Below are 16,145 nucleotides of genomic sequence, written 5' to 3'. Positions count from 1 at the left end.
GTGGTGTTTTTTCTCGTTATACTATCACTCTAGATTAAGTGGACTGTCTGCTTTTGATGGATCCTTAGAGGCTTGAGATGGGTGTGGCCTGAGAGCTCTGTTTGGTTCCTCAGGGTTAAGGGTGTGCCAAAGGTGATGCTCCCAGGTTAGGTGTGGTAAATCTCTCTCTCTCTCTCTCTTTCTCTTTCTTTTTTTTTTTTTTTTTTTTTTTTTTATTCAGAAGGGAAGTAATTCTGCACAGCTGAACGGAATTGGAGGTAGTTAGCAGGCGAATGATATACCCACAGGAGCCAGAGATTGGAAGCTCTTTCCCAAGGACCACACAGGGAATCTGTTCTGCCCTCAGTGTGGGCTCAAATTCTCCTGCAGTCTCTCACTGGGTTGCCAAGGTTACTGAATTGTAGCATCTCTGGAGAGTACTCACGTGAATTCGGTGAGTTCTCTCCCCCACCGTCTCTTTTTTCACAATCTCAGTTCATTAGCACCACATACTCACTAGGTCCTAATCTGTTATTTCCCCCCTTCCAGAGTCAGGTTTTTCTGCTTGGCTGAGGGCGGGTCTAGTCCTGAGGTCACACCGCTTATGTCCAAAATGGCACCTGCTCTTTGTCTTGCTAGCGTTTGAGAGGTGAGCGGAGAGAGAGAAACTCGTGTCCGTATTGGCCACTTTTTTTTTTTTTCCTTCTCTCTTCTAGTGAGCCTGGTGAACTTTTCCCCACAGGGTTTCAAGCCTTGTTTCCTGTAGTCCCCCCCACCTCCCCCCGTGTCTTGGGCTATTGAGGTTCGGCTCACCTCACGTTCCAGAGCTGGTACGTTGATTGTGCTGCTGGTGTCCCGAGCCGTGGTCTCCCACACCCTCCACGCAGGTCCACTGTGAATCACTGGTTCGGAAGAATTTCCTCTGCAGTTTCTTCCTCTACTCTTCCTCGAACCTGCAGTATCTCCACTTTTATTAAACTGTCTTCCCGCACTATCACTGTGCTCCCTTCCTATTCCGCCATCTTTCTGCTCTGATTTTGTGTTTTCTTGATTTTTAAAATATAGTTCATTGTTAGTGTGTAGAAGTGCTGTCATTTTTGTGTGTTCATTTTGTGTCCTGCAATTTTACCAAATATGTTTATTTATTTATTTTTAAAGATTTATTTCTTTGAAAGATAGGGTTACAGAGAGAGGTAGAGATAGAGAGGTCTTCAGTCCGCTGGTTCACTCCCTGGATGGCCGCAACAGCCGGAACTATGCCAATCCGAAGCTAGGAGCTAGGAGCTTCCTTCAGGTCTCCCACGTGGGTGCAGGGGCCCAAGCACTTGGGCCATCTTGTACTGCTTTCCCAGGCCATAGCAGAGAGCTGGAAGGGAAGTGGAGCAGCTGGGACTTGAACCGGCGCCCATATGAGATGCCGGTAGTGAGGCAGTTGTTTTACCTGCTATGACACAGTGCCGGCCTCTGTCTCCATTTTCTGATTGTTGGTTGTGTGCTTTTCTTTTCTTTTTTTTTTAAAGATTTTATTTATTTATTTGAAAGTCAGAGTTACACACAGAGAGAAGGAGAGGCAGAGAGAGAGAGGTCTTCCATCCGATGGTTCACTCCCAGTTGGCTGCAGCGGCCGATGTCGGGCTGATCCGAAGCCAGGAGCCAGGAGTGGGGAGCTTCTTCTAGGTCTCTCACATGGGTGCAGTGGCCCAAGGGGCCCTGTTATGGCTTGGCCATCTTGTACTGCTTTCCCAGGCCATAACAGAGAGCTTGATCAGAAGAGGAGCAGTCGGGACGCGAACTGGCGCCCATATGGGATGTGGGTGCTTCAGGCCAGGGCGTTAACTTACTGCACCACAGCGCTGGCCCCGGTTGTGTTATTTTCTCTGAATTTTCTTCACTGGTCAAAGATTGGCAGGTAGAGGCTACTCCCAGGACTGTGAGCTTTACTTGCTGTGTAATAGGAGGAAAGGGGTGAGAAAATATGACTTTCTGCGTTTAAACAAACCAAAAAAGTTGATGTTTAATTAGGTAGAGGTGTTATGCTTTGTTAAAGAACCCCCTTTCTGCACCATTAGTGAATAGAGATGGGTACTTGGGAAGAGCTTTGTCAGACCAATATACCCATTGTGGGTTTCTTGAATATGGAGGTAAAACCGATTCTGGACGTGTGTATTAGTTTCTGTAAATAATTTAGCATAATGATGGCCTTAGATTGTGTGACCTCGGTAGCTATTAAATAACGTGAAGTAACATCTGCATGAGGCCCTCATAGACCATACAGTTGAGTGGGAGTGAACAAAATGAAGACAAACATGCATGTTAGTGGCTATGCAAGAGAAATGAAGATAAAAGCCTAAACAGGAACAACTTCTCACAACGTTGATGCTGGACATACAGATGGTGATGGTAAAGATTTAGAACACATTTTTTCAAAGATTAAATCAAAAACCCAAGGTAAACATCAGTGCTCAGAGTTAGCATAATTTGGAGCTATTCAGGAATTGCAGAGAAATGCATTTTCACAGAAATCAAGATGTTATTTTTGTATACTCTAATACTTAGGCAACTGTGTTTCATTTGCTGTAATTAGTTTTTAAAAGTCAGATGGAAAAAGCAACTGAAATCCTAGAAAATAGAAATGTAATTTTAAACTATTCCAATAAAGGCTGGAGGAGGAAAGAGTGTGACTTGAAAAACAAAAGCTTTCAGTAACTTTTATTTTAGTATATTATTGTAATTATCTTATGTTATTAGTTGTTTTTATTAATGTCTTATTGTGCTTAATTTATAAATTAAAACTCATAGATATGTATGTATTGGAGCAAAACATAGTATATATAGGATTGGGTAGAACCTTTGGTTTCAGTTATCCACTTGGGGTGTTAGATTATATCCCCAAGGATAAGGAAGGAGTAATGTGTACTGTTATCTATACTTGATCTTAGCCAAAAGGCCGAGAAGTGATGTGAGTAATGTTTTCTGTAGGTTTGTCAAATATGGCTTTTATTGTGTTGAATTACATTCCTTCCCATACTTAATCTGTTGGAAGTTTCTTTTTTTATGATTAAAAGATGTTAAATTTTGTTAAATGCCCGTTGTGCATTTAGTGAGATGAACATGTGATTTTTGTCCTTCATTCTGCTAATGGGGTGTATCAAGTTTATATATTCACATATGTTTAACCATCTCTGCATTCCTGGGATAAATTCCATTTCATTGTGTTGATTGATTGTTCTATTGTGCTGTTGAATTTGGTGCACTGGTATTTGGTTGAGGATTATTGCATATATGTTCATCAGTTGATATTGGCCTGTAATTTTCCTTTCTTGTTATTTAGCTTTTTTATTAGTAATATTAGTCTTGTAAATGTGAACGTTTTTCCTCCTTTTTAGTTTTTTTGTAAAATTTTGAGAAGGAATGATATTAGTTCTTCCAGTGTTTGTTAGAATTCAGCAGTAAAGCCATTAGATCCTAGACTTCTCTTTGAGTGGAGAATTTTCATTGATGATTCAATCTGCATGCTTGTTATTGACCTGTTCAGATTTTCTGTTTCTTCATGATTTGATCTTGTTAAGTTATGTGTTCAGGAATTTATCTGTTTCTTCCAGGTTATCCATTTTGTTGGTATTTAAGTGTATGAAGGAACTTCAAAAAGCTTGTGGAAAAATGGAACTAAAAGATGTTTATTTTGGTGTTTAAAAATGTTGGAATGCACACATTGCTTTTTGATAATATACCTTTTCCACAAGCTTTTTGAAGACCTCTTGTATTTTTCAGTTACAATTTTTCTTCTTTCAGTTCTGATTTTATTTGTCTGCTTTGTGTTTTTCTTGGCCTACTTAATGATTTATTGATTTTAAATATCTTCAAAAAACCAATTTTTGATTTTATTTTCTATTTTTCTAGTGTCCATTTATTTCTGCTTTGATCTTCATTTTCTGGTAAATTTTGATTTAGTTAATTCTTTTTCTTGTTCGTTGTGATGTGGGTTGCTGTTTGAGAGAAGCCAGGAGCTTCTTCCAGGACTCCCACGCGGGTGCAGGAGCCCGAGGATTTGGGCCATTTTCTACTGCTTTCCCATGCCACAGCAGAAAGCTGGATCTGAAGTGGAGCAGCCGGGTCTCGAACTGGTGCCCATATGGGATGCCAACACTTCACTGTGCCACAGTGCTCGCCCCTCCTTTTTAGTTTTGATATAGGCATTTATGGCTACAAATTTTCCACTTAGCAATGCTTTTACTGTATTTTATAAGTATTGGTGTATTCTATTTGCATTGCCATATTTCTCAGGGTATGTTTTGATTCCCTGTTGATTTCCTTTTTTAACACATTGGTTGTCCAGAAGCATGTTGCTTAATTTCTACATTTTGTATGTGATATGTTTCTTATCTCTTGATGCTTTCAGAATTTTTTTTTTTTAGTTTTTGATAGTTTGATTATTTTTGCCTGGGTGAACTCCTTTTTAGGTTGACTTTGATGGGGACTTCTCATGTTTCTTACACCAGGTGGTTATTATTTCTCCCTAGATTTGGGTCATTTTGAACCATTATTGCTTTAAATAAGTTTCTTGCCCCTTTATTTTTTTAAGAATTTATTTATTATTTATTTGAGATGTAGACATACAAACAGTGAGAGGGAGAGACACAGAGAGAGGTCTTCCATCCGTTGGTTCACTCCCCAAATGGCTGCAGTGGCTGGAGCTGGGCCAATCCAAAGCTAGGAGTCAGGAGCTTCTTCCAGATCTCCCACATGGGTGCAGAGACCCAAGCACTTGGGCCATCCTCTGCTGCCTTTCCCAGGCCACCAGCAGGGAGCTGGATCTGAAATGGAGCAGCCAGGACCTGAACCTGAGCCCACATGAGATGCTGGCTTTGTAGGCAGTGGCCTTTATCCACCACATCAGTACACCAACCCCAGTATTCTACTTGTTCAAGCCTGATTTTGAGGCTTTCTGTTACATTTTTCAGTGTAATCGTTGTATTCCTCATTTCTAGAATTTCTATTTGGTTTTAAATTGTTTCTATTTCATATTCAAACTTCTTGCTTTGTTTTCCAAATTTCATGTATTTTCTTCCTGTAGTCCTTAGTTCATGCAACTTAAGAGTATTATTCTTAATTCTTTGTGATTTCATAGATTTTTTTTCCTAGGGTCTATTGTTGGATCTCTGTTAGTTTTTCTGGAGTTGTGCTGATTTTCTGAGTTGGTAATCCTTGTGTGTTTTCATGGTTTCTGCATATTTGAGAGATTGTCACATGTTGTGGATTTTAATGATGTTTGGCATAGGTCGAGTTTCACTTATTAGCCTAGCTTTTGTTTCTGAATGAGCCAGCTGATAATGATCCTGGGCTGGCAGAACTTGTTTTTGAGTTCTGTAGACAGAGGAATGCTCCTTGGCTCTGGTTTCAAATGGGATTGCTGGCTGCGCTCCACTGCCAGGTGAGCAGTTTAGTCAGAGTTGGTAACTGGGTACTGTAATCACCTCTGATTGGGCTGGAGCCTGAGGTATATTCCTTGGCCAGGTGGAATTGCTATTGAGATCCGCATTTGATTGGTGTTGCAGGTTGGGCCCCGAGATTAGATGGGAATTATTGCATGGAATGGATGGGATCATCTGCTATCCTCAGTGGAAATGTGTGGCTGAAAATTGCCTCCCTGATACACGAGGTACCTGATGGGCCTTGAGGTTGAGCCAAGCATTATTTAAATGCTTCGATGTGGGAGAACTAGCTGCTGTGTGTTGCTGAAATGCCTTGTAGTTGTTTCTCTTCCTTGGTAGTTCCTTGGGTGAGCTTAGAGGCCCACCATACAGGAATTTAAGCCAGCCTGAATTTCCCACAACTTTTGGGAGTGACAAGCCCAGCTCTATGGGAAGGACATGTTGTGAATGGTCTCTCTGAATGCCACTGGTAGCCAGTACACAGAACTTACTACCAAGATCTGTGCACAGGTCTCTGTGAGTACTATCTCCTTGCTTTGTTTTGCCTCATCCCAGGTGAGGTAGCTGGGCGGTTAACTCTGGTTTACCTGTAGAAATTGATAGTAGAAACCATGAACCCTGGAGATTCCTCTTTGTGCCATGCTGTGCTGACTTTAAGGAGGGGAAGGCACAACACAGTCAAAAAAATGAGACTCTCTTACCCAGTGTGTGTATGTGTGTGTTTCCTCTTCCAGTTCTGTGTTCTTTTCAAATGCTCCAGGATTATTCCCAAGTATTCGAGATCCCACAAAGCAGTTCTTGTCTGTTGATCGTTGCTAAGTTGAGGTTCTTGAGACATGGCTAAGCCAGGGAGAAGCCAGGAGGGAGGTACTCCGTCCTTGTCTCCCACATGGGTAGCAGGGACCCAACTACTTAAGCTATCACCTGCTGCCTCCTAGGATCCTTTTTAGCAGAAAGCTGGTTTTGGGAGCCAGAGATGGAATTTGAATTGAGTCATACTGACATGGAGTATGGACATTTTAACCAGTGTCATAACTGCTAGGCCAATGCCTGCCCCTGCGTTTTAAAAACTTCATGTTTGTATTTTTTTTTACATTTAAAAAAATTAAATGTGTAATTTTTTAAGGAATATAAATTTTGTAAGTACCACTTTAGGAATAGTTACTTTTTCCTACCATATCCGCCTTCCCACCTCTCCACCTCCTCCCTCTCCCCTTCCTCCTTCTCCCCTTGCCAGTCCCATTCTCCATTTAGATTCATTTTCAATTAACTTTCTACACAGAAGACCAACTTTATACTAAGTAAAGGTTTCAACAATTTGCACACACAGGCACACACACACACAAGCTGTTTGAGAACAAGTATCATAGTTAATTCTCATAATACAACTAACTCGTTCAGGATAGAGGTCTTGCATGGGGAGTTAGTGCACAGTGACTCCTGTTGTTAATTTAACAACTAACACTCTCATGTATGATGCCAGTGACTACCCAAGGCTCTTGACGTGAGCTGCCTAGGCTATAGAAGCTTTTGAATCCACAAACTCTGTCAATATTTAGACAAAGCCATAAGCAAAGTGGGAGTTCTCTTCTTCCTTTAGAGAAAAGTCATCCTTATTTGATGGCCACTTCTTTCCTTTGGGATCTTTCACAGACATCCTTCATGTAGAATATTTTTTTTTTGTCTCAGTGTCTTGACTTTCCATGCTTGAAATGCTCTCATGGGCTTTTCAACCAGACCAGAAAGCCTTAAGTGCTGATTTTTTTTATTAATTTCTTTTTTTTAAACTTTTATTTAGTAAATATAAATTTCCAAAGTACAGTTTATGGATTACAATGGCTCCCCCCCATAACCTCCCTCCCACCCGCAACCATCCCATCTCCCGCTCCCTCTCCCATTCCATTTGCATCAAGATTCATTTTCAATTATCTTTATATACAGAAGATCAATTTAGTATATATTAAGATTTCATCAGTTTGCACCCACACAGAACATAAAGTGTAAAATACTGTTTCAGTACTAGTTATAGCATTACTTCACATTGGACAACACATTAAGGACAGAGATCCCACATGAGGAGTAAGTACACAGTGACTCCTGTTGTTAACTTAACAATTTGACACTCTTATTTATGGCGTCAGTAATCACCCTAGGCTCTAGTCATGAGTTGCCAAGGCTATGGAAGCCTTTTGAGTTCGCCAACTTCAATCTTATTCTGACAGGGTCATAGTCAAAGTGGAAGTTCTCTCCTCCCTTCAGAGAAAGGTACCTCCTTCTTTGATGGCCTGTTCTTCCCAATGGTATCTCACTGGCAGAGATCTTTCATTTAGGTTTGTTTTTTTTTTTTTTTTTTTTTTTTTTGCCAGAGTATCTTGGCTTTCCATGCCTACAATACTCTCACGGGCTTTTCAGCCAGATCTGAATGCCTTAAGGGCTGATTCTGAGGCCAGAGTGCTGTATAGGACATCTGTGATTCTATGAGTCTGCTGATTTTGAGGTCAGAGTGTTACTTAAAGCATTTGTCATTCTATGAGTCTGCTGTGTGGACTGCTTCTCATCTTGGAAGAGTCTCTCCTTTTTAATTCTATCAATTATAATTACCCCAGACTTGATTCTATTTATATGGTTATTTTAATACTTAATCCTATTTATATGTTCACTTTAACACTTAATGTGATCACTTTAACACTTAAGATGACATTTTTATCACCCAGCTTAATGAGATTTGGGGTCTCTGTAGATATGTGGAGTGTCTATTTTCAGTGAATATCTAGAGGTGTGTGGTGGGTGTGGCCAGGGAGCGCTGTTCAGTACTCCAGGGTGAAGGGCATGCCTAAAGTGACACTCTCAGGTTTAGTGCTGTAAACCTCCTTTTTTTTTTTTTCTAATCAGAAGGGAGATTTATTCTGCTCAGCTGAGCTCCTCTCCTCAAAGGAGACCAGTGCCTGAGCACCTGCCCCAGTGGGTGTTAATTTGTCTGCTCTATCCCAAGGACCACACAAAGGATCTGTGCAGTCTTCAGTATAAGCTCAAATTCTCCAACAATGTCCCTTAACAGCTAACCAGGAAGCCCTGAGTGTGTGGAATCTCCCACAGTGACTGCCTAAAGTCCCAGCCACTCTGTGAGTCCTCCCACATAGCCTCAGTTTTTTTTTTTTTAATAGTTCTGGCACACAAGCCTCCCACATTTACAAGCACTGAGCTCACTGTTAGTTCTCCCCACCAGTCAGGAGTTTCCACTCGGCTGATTGCTGGGCTCAAACACATGCTGGCGCCCCTGTAACGGATGCCCAAATGGCGCCTGCTCTGTTGCCTTGTTACAGGACTCCTTTTAAGGTGATTGGGGAGAGAGAAAGTTTTTTTTTTTTTTTTTTTTCTTCTCTAGTTTGACAGGTACACTATCCCCCATGGGGCTCCACACTGGAGTCCTTCAAGGGTTTTCCAGCAGTTTTATTGCCAGTGGCTTGGGCTGCTGCAGTCTGGTCTCACTTCAGTATCCCATGCAGGTTCAGAAGCTCTTGGCTGCTGGAGTACTGAGCTGTGATGTCCACACTGTCCACGTGGGTCCATTGTGTCCCTCTAATTTATGTAGCATTTCCTCTGTCGTTTTCTCCCTAACTCTTGCCTGAGACTGCACTCTCTCCACTTTTTTTAAGCTACTCTCTCCGAGACAGAGCAGTAAGCTCCCTCCTTACTTTGCCATCTTGGAACCTCTCTGTGTATTTTAATTTACAAGTGTTTTTGTGTATTTTTCTTCATTTGATTATCAGAATAACCTAAAAATTTTACGAGTAAAGTTATAATTGTTAGCTATCTGTCAGTATTTTTAAATTTATCATAATACATAACTAGTAATAAATTGCATTGGAATTTTACACTGTACCTGTATTAATTTGATTATACAATTGTAATGGTTAATCTTGTTAGGGAAGAAAAATCTTTTCCTTCACTTTCTTTGGTTCTGCAGCTGGGGACTGTTAGTTAAAATGAAAATGCGTGTCAATTTTATTTGATGTTAATATTTAATTTTTATGTGTCTGGGGGCCTTTATAAAAAATAAGACCGAAATTGCTGTTAGACCTGCAGTGTTATGAATTACTTGAACAAAAGGCAATAAATTGAGAGAAGTGACAGAACAGAGGAAATGGTGTTTGGGCTTCTAAGGACAGGAATTGTGAGAAGATGAATATATTGGGGAAAGTAGTGGGAGGTAAGGGTTGTTTTAGTAAGGTTTACGCAGATCCTTTCAGTGCCGACCTCTCTCTCCCAGGAGAGGGAAGGGGAAGCATCTCCACAGCAAGAAGTATGCGTTGTTTTTAGGATGCCTTCTGCTCAAAATAAGCCTTATGCTGAAGTAGCATATTTTGGAGTAGCATGTCCTTGCTGCCAAGGTTTTAAAAACATTTTTTTGAAGACATTAGCCATAATCCTGTGACAACCACTATCATCTCTTAGTTTTGTTTAAATAAGTAAGCCAACGTTTTAGCAAGTATCTTATGGAAATGCATTGGCATTTTGTAAATGTATGGTTTTTGGTTATAGGTGAGAGTATCTTAGTTTGTAAGAACTCTGAGAAATCAAAAGGCGTAGCTCTACTTCAGGGATCTCTCAAACCTGTTCGTAGCTGTCTGCGAAAACTAGAAGGAGAAGAAGTAACTGCCAGCATGGTTCGGGCTATTCTGGAGGTAAGAGATGGTTTACTAAATTATCATGTGCTCTTTTTTTTTTTTTTAAGATTTATTGTAATTTATTTGAAAAGCAGAGTTACAGAGAAGGAAAGACAGAGAGAAGGAGGGAGAGAGAGAGATTGATCTTCCATCTGCTAGTTTACTTCCTAAATCGCTACAATGGCTGGAGCTGGGCCAGGTTGAAGTTAGGAGTCTGGAGCTTCAGTCAGGTCTCCCATGTGGGTACAAGAGCCCAAGAACCTGGGACATTTTCCACTGTTTTCCTGGCCCAATAGCAGAGAGCTGTATGGGGAGTGGAGCAGCCTGCTATGCTACAACGCTGGCCCCATCATTTGCTGTTTTATACCAGTTTTATAGTAGAACTTCAGTATGTGAAGAATCTTAACTCTGTTTCTTCATAACTTTATTATAGTTATAGCCTTCCCAAACTTGAATCTATTGTGATTTCTGGTAGATATTTTCTACAAATGCAAAAAATTTTGTATACTTATATACATATATAAATAATATATGTATGTGTATATAATGTCTGGAGCTTCATATAGTTAGTACTGTATCAGTCTGTTTCAAAACCATGATTAAAAACTAAATGCCGGATGACTTATTAGTTTTTAGATATTCTTTATTATTTTTTTATTGAAAGAAGAGGTGACAAAAATGGGCCCTAGTTCCGTATAATATCTGATGACATTAAAATAAAATGAAGTGAAGTTATAAATACCTATGATTAGAAGTTTTGAACAATATAAGAAAATCTAAAGTGAAAAATAAAACCATTTTCTCTTCAGAGTCCTCAAAGGTAATGCCGGCCCAGTGTTTCATGTGTCCATTCAGAAAGGTTTTCTGGGCATATGCTAGCCTGCTGTGGTATTGGACAGTAAAAGTGCTGGTCATTCTGGTACCTGTAACTGTACTCTCCCTCCTCCTTAACTGTTAGTTTGAGAAAAAGATGAAAATGCTTGCTAACAGGGTTGGTGAGGATGTAGGATGTAGGCACTTTCATATTCTCTTGCTAATGAAACTCTCAGGGGGCAAGCTGACCAGTACATTCCCATTTGTCTAGCAGTTTTATCTCTAGGAATTTTATCTAGGGGTACATCTGTGAAATTACATGAAGTTAAATGTACTGGAATGTTTACTATAGTACTATTAGTAATAAGAAATGGTTGGGAAAAGCTAAATATTATTATTAAATTATGCTGAGCCATGGGCTGACTCCGTGGTGCAGTAGGTTAATCCTCTGCCTGCAGTGCCAGCAACCCATATGGGCGGCGGTTCTAGTCCCAGCTGCCCCTCTTCCAGTCCAGCTCTCTGCTGTGGCCTGGGAAAGCAGTGGAGGATGGCCCAAGTGCTTGGGCCACTGCACCCATGTGGGAGGCCTGGAAGAAGCTCCTGGTTCCTGGCTTTGGACCGGTGCAACTCTGGCTGTTGCTGCCATGTGGGGAGTGAACAAGTGGACGGAAGACCTTTCTCTCTGTCTCTCCCTCTCGCTGTCTATAAATTCTACCTCTCAAATAAATAAATAAATAAAATCTTGAAAATTTTGCTAAGCCCATTTTTTATGGTTATTAGAAAGGAGATAGCTCTGTTATGATTATTTGATGTGTCCACCATATATTAAGTGAAGGAAGGCAAGAAGAAAATTAGTATATGTATTTAATAGGATCATTGTGCAAAATGATATCCAGAAGACATGACTGACTTCATCCTTTTCTGCACTTATTCTCACCCAGAAAGAATATTTGATAGTAGCATTCTTACATGCCCACGTATCTGAGAGGGAGGACTGAGAGAACTGATTTGGTTCATGACCACGAGCCATCACTACCTCTTTTATATCTGTTATTGCTTCCAAAGTTTCAGATGGATAATGATTAATTGTATTTTGTTTGCAAGAAATTTTTTTCTACTTTTAAGGAAAAGTTTTCATATTTCAGTAGATGTTATCTACATTTACAATGAATAATGTTGGAAGAATTAACAGAGAGTGTACCTTAACATACTGTGATTTTTTTTTTTTTTAAGTTTTATTTATTTGAAAGAGTGATGGAAAGATGGAGGGAGGGAGAGAGGGAGGGAGGGAAAGAGAGAGAGAGAATCTTTCATCTACTGATTTACTCCCCAAATGGTCACAGCAACCAGGTCTGGGCTAGGCTGAAGAGAGAGGTCTTCCATTTGCTAGTTCACTCCCCAAATGGCCACAATGGTCAGAGCTGGGCCAATCCAAAGCCAGGAGCCAAGAGCTTCTTCCAGGTCTCTCTGTGCAGGTGCAGGGGACCAAGGGCTTGGGCCATCTTCCACTGCTTTCCCAGTGCATAGCAGGGAGCTGGATCAGAAGAGTAGCAGCTGGGACTAGAACTGGCACCCATATGGGATGCTGGTATTGCAAATAGAGGATTAACCTACTGTGCCATGGCTCCGGCCCCAAGATTTATATTATTCTGAGAGGCAGAGTTAGAAAGAGAGGTCTTCCATCTGCTAGTTCACTCCCCAAATGGCCACAGTCTCTGGGGCTGGGCCAAGCTAAAGCCAGGAGCCAGAAGCCTCATCTTAGAGCCCCCACATGGGTGGCAGGAGCCAAAGTACTTGGGCTGTCTTCTGCAGCTTTCCCTGGAGCATTAGCAGGGGACTGCATTGGAAGTGGAACAGCCCCTGGGACTTGAACTGGCACACAAATGGCATGGCGGTGGGGCAGGTGGTGACTTTTCCCATTATGCTATGATGCCAGGCCTGAATGTCTTATTAAAATTTTACAAAATTTTTCGAACATTTATTTCAGATTATAGTTGGCAGAGTGGCAAGTACATCACAAGATATGGAGACTTATGCATCTTGCACGTTTTTGGCTGCAAGTATGAAAGAAGGAAAGCAGGGAATTCAGAGAAATCAAGATTCTGGTCAACTTGGAGCAATTGAGGCTTGTGTGATGTGGCTGTTAGAAAATGAATTCATCCAGATTACAGAAGCCAGTGATGGAACAGAAGGTAAATGTGACTTCTTAGTTGCAAATTACTCACTTTTCCATCTTTTCATTTTTGCTGATTTAGAATGTGTAAGACTGCTGTATAAAAGGAAATCAGCTTTTCAAGGAGTATAAAAGGAAATTGATTTTTCAAGCAATGTATCGACTCATAGTTCAGCAACTTTAGACAATTAGCATAAAGCCTGCTCATAAATTTACATATGTTGGCTTAAGTTTTGTTTGAATGGTTTGTCAGAATCAGGGAGGTTAATTATGGAATACAGAAGAACAGTGCTTTGTTTTATTTTTAACATTTGATCCTCTGTTTCCCCACCAGGAAAGATATATCATCCAACACAGCTGGGTTCGGCTACTCTTTCTTCTTCACTTTCTCCAACTGATACCTTAGATATTTTTGCTGACCTCCAAAGAGCAATGAAGGGTTTTGTTTTAGAGAATGACCTTCATATTGTTTATCTTGTAAGTTCTATTTTTTTGAACTATTATAAGAGAAAATGGAGGGAAAAAAATAAAATCCTGAGCATCAAAGCTACTCTCAGGCACTGTCTTGTCTGTTTCTTGACCAGATTTGTAGGAATAGAAAAGAGGTAAGAAAAAAAATTTTTCAAATTAGCTAAATGTTTTAGAGACTTTTTAATCTGTTTTCTCCAGTCCCCTTTCAAAAAGGATTTGAGGTAGCTTAAAAAAATTTATCCCACATTAAATAAGTGAATAGCAAAGGGCACTGGGTTATCTGAAAACTGAAGATCAGATCATAGTGTGAAAACCCAAGCAAAGGCTGGTACCTAAGCTGGCATGCCATTAAGTCGTGTATAGGTGCTCTTGCAAACTTTTGTTTGGAGTTCCAGTAAATAAAGAGGGAACTGTGATTAGTCTCAACATTCATAAAGTGAAAAAACACATTTAGAAAAGTATTGCATTTATTACTTATGAAAAATTAATACTAAAAAAATTTGAAACTTACATTCTTGATAATAAATGCAAAAAAGAATTTTAAGTGTTTGCATTATAGTTCTCAATGAATATTATTCTTTTTAACAAAGATATTGATAAAAATTGGATAAAATAGTTTGAGGTCATATTCTTTGGCAAGAGCTTGACCAGAAATACAGTAATTTGTTTTGTTAGTTAAGAGAAGATACATATATTTTGTTAAACACATGAGAGAGAGGGGTAAAATTGGATTTCTCATTAGAATGAAGAAATTTTATCAGGTGATGTTTCAATAAAAACCACTATATAGTTAGCAGAGGAGAAATGTCTAAACAGTGCTTTTTTTTTCTTGTAAACCTTTGATACATTTGGTGATGATATGCCCAAAGTTCTGTGTCCTAGAAAGTGGGAGAAATCTCAAAGCAGGTCTTAGCATTCATCTGCCAGGACCTTGAGGACGTCTTATTTATGAGTGGATGGTTGAGAATTTGAACTCTAGGGTCTGGTTTAGCTTTGGCCTTCTCAGTTACAACCATGCAACCTTGGGTAAGTGTTTGGCCTCTCTCAAGGTGCCATTTCCTCATTTGTGAAGTGGAGATAATAATACCCTCTTCAAGGCTGATAGTCTTTGATGGATGCTGGATATCTTAGTGAATATTTAATAAATATTATCTAGTATATCTAATGCATTCTCCCAGAAAAATTATATGTGTCATTTCCCAGAAAAATTATATGTGTCATTTCCCATGATGACCTGGTTGCTCCTATCGCCATGGGAAACAAAGACCGATTATGGGCATTGTGAGGCTGGATGCTTGTGTTAGTGGTCCCATGCCTTTCAGAAGTCAGTTGCATTTATACCCAAACTGTTTGAGTTTACTTCCATGAAAATTGGGTTGAATGCAAGTTACTAAAAACACTGCTGATGGAGTGGTACCTACTCTTGTATCTGAGTGACCTTCAAGTTCCAGCTATTCCACTTCTGATCCAGCTTCTGGCTAATGCTTTTGGAAAGGCTGTAGATGATGGCCCAAGTGCTTGGTTCCTGTCACCCATGTGGTTGACTTGGCTAGAGATCCTGGTTCTTGGCTTCCTCCTGATGCAACCCTGGCTTTTGGAAACATTTGGGGAGTGAACGAGTGGATGGACAAGCTCTGTCTTTTTCCCTTCCTTCTCTGTCATTTCTGCCTCTCAAATGAATATAAATAGATCTTAGATTTAAAAAAAATTGCTGATGACAGACAACTGTAAAGACTCAGAAAAAGTTTATGGGAAAAAAACTGGAAGGTTGCTGTTCACTGATTATTTTAGTCACCTTTCGTTTCTGTCTTCATGTTAGAAAGCAGAAATGATTTCCTAGACAGTGTGTTAAGATAGTTTAAGAAAGTGGTAGTTTTTTTTTTTTTTTTTTTTTAAAGATTATTTATTTGGAAGTCAGAGTTACAGAGAAGGAGAGGCAGAGTCAGAGCGAGGTCTTCCATTCACTGATTCACTCCCTAAATGGCCCCAGTGGCAAGGGCTGGCCAGGCTGAAGCCAGGAGCCAGGAGCTTCTGGGTCTGCCACGTAAAAGGTAGGGGTCCAAGCACTTGGGCTATCTTCTGCTGCTTACCTGGGCCATTAGCAGGGGGCCAGATCAGAAGTGGAGCAGCCAAGACTCCAACCGGAGCCTGTAGAGGATGCTGGTGTTGAGGTGTCAGCGCCGGCCTTGCGACACTGAATTCTAATCAGTAGACTGCCTCTCTCAAGGCCTTGATCCCAGATCAGAATATTGGCAAATAAATATACAGTCATGTTTTAAGTTAAAATGTGTGAAGTATGCATGTACTATCTTATTTTTATGAATATTTGAAGTGTTTATGATTGAAAAGTCAGAACTATATTAAAAAGGGGTAGAGAGGGGCCGGTGCTGTGGCGTAGCAGGTAAAGACCTCTCTCTGTCTCTCTCTCTGCCTCTGCCGCTCTGTAACTCTGCCTTTCAAATAAATAATTAAATTTTAAGAAAAAAAAAAAAAAAGAGAAATCTGACTCCTGCATCTAACTCCTGCATATCTTTTCTGTCTACCCTCCCAGGTGAGTAATTTCTTTCTTTCTTTTTTTTTTTTTTTTAAGATTGATTTATGTATTTGAAA

At 40.1% G+C, this 16,145-nt stretch overlaps 1 protein-coding gene across 3 annotated transcripts in view; it reads left to right on the top strand.

Annotated features, from left to right (window-relative positions):
* POLQ (DNA polymerase theta) overlaps nt 1–16,145 on the top strand; it is a 106,477-nt gene that overhangs the window by 36,887 nt on the left and 53,445 nt on the right. For 2 of the 3 annotated variants that reach the window (XM_002716640.6, XM_051859269.3), the window contains 3 exons: nt 9,954–10,096; nt 12,879–13,083; nt 13,399–13,541. In XM_002716640.6, coding sequence (XP_002716686.2) covers nt 9,954–10,096; nt 12,879–13,083; nt 13,399–13,541 — 491 coding nt within the window. Of the gene's footprint in view, nt 1–8,639; nt 8,748–9,953; nt 10,097–12,878; nt 13,084–13,398; nt 13,542–16,145 lie in introns of those variants that run through there. The other variant, XM_089331768.1, reaches the window with a different exon arrangement.

Source organism: Oryctolagus cuniculus, chromosome 4 (assembly GCF_051225735.1).
Source record: "Oryctolagus cuniculus isolate XC-2025 breed Fujian yellow rabbit chromosome 4, ASM5122573v1, whole genome shotgun sequence".
In the NCBI taxonomy this organism is placed as follows: Eukaryota; Metazoa; Chordata; class Mammalia; order Lagomorpha; family Leporidae; genus Oryctolagus; species Oryctolagus cuniculus.
This window is presented reverse-complemented; position numbering and strand designations above follow the sequence as displayed.